The sequence below is a fragment of the Ceratina calcarata genome, unplaced genomic scaffold, assembly GCF_001652005.2.
Source record: "Ceratina calcarata isolate Rehan_Ccalc_2016 unplaced genomic scaffold, ASM165200v1 scaffold12707, whole genome shotgun sequence".
Classification (NCBI taxonomy): domain Eukaryota; kingdom Metazoa; phylum Arthropoda; class Insecta; order Hymenoptera; family Apidae; genus Ceratina; species Ceratina calcarata.
Genome location: NW_017133736.1, coordinates 1 through 448, shown reverse-complemented (window position 1 = coordinate 448; position 448 = coordinate 1). Strand labels below are relative to the sequence as shown.

The 448-nt window shown below is 33.7% G+C and overlaps 1 protein-coding gene across 1 annotated transcript; it reads right to left on the bottom strand.

Moving 5' to 3' along the window:
• Positions 1-72: 72 nt before the first annotated feature.
• Positions 73-442, bottom strand: LOC108629050 (cytochrome P450 6B7-like; the record flags this gene model as incomplete). Its single annotated transcript, XM_018031410.2, has 2 exons — positions 391-442; positions 73-306 (listed from the first exon to the last, which is right to left on the bottom strand). Coding segments are annotated over exons 1-2 (280 nt in total), but the record flags the coding sequence as incomplete, so codon positions are not given.
• Positions 443-448: the final 6 nt, after the last annotated feature.

The window sequence follows — 448 nt, the reverse complement described above, 5'->3', positions numbered from 1 at the left end:
TACAACAATTTTCTAAATTTATATTATTTCTTTCTATCGCACAATTATTAACGTTAAAAATGATGATTTTAATTATGGATCTACCTTTGAACACCTTGTCGAGGTACTTCAGTTCTTTCAATTGGTCGTAAGACGAAATTCCATTGTTCTTCGCAAAGTTCTCCGTGATTTCTTCTCTCAGTTTGTTTTGCATATCCTGATTTTGAGCTAATTCGTATAGAGCATGAGACATCGTCGTAGACGAAGTTTCAAACCCAGCAACGAAAAACACAAATGCTTGCGCTGCGAGCAACGCGTCTGTAATTTCTGTAATCACAAATAAAAGTTACTTCATATAATAATTATTAATAAGCCACGCTTCAATTGTCATTTGTAAATCTTCAGACTAACCGATATTATCCATTTTCTCTGGGTGCTCTTTAACTTCCATTAACATGTTAACGAAATC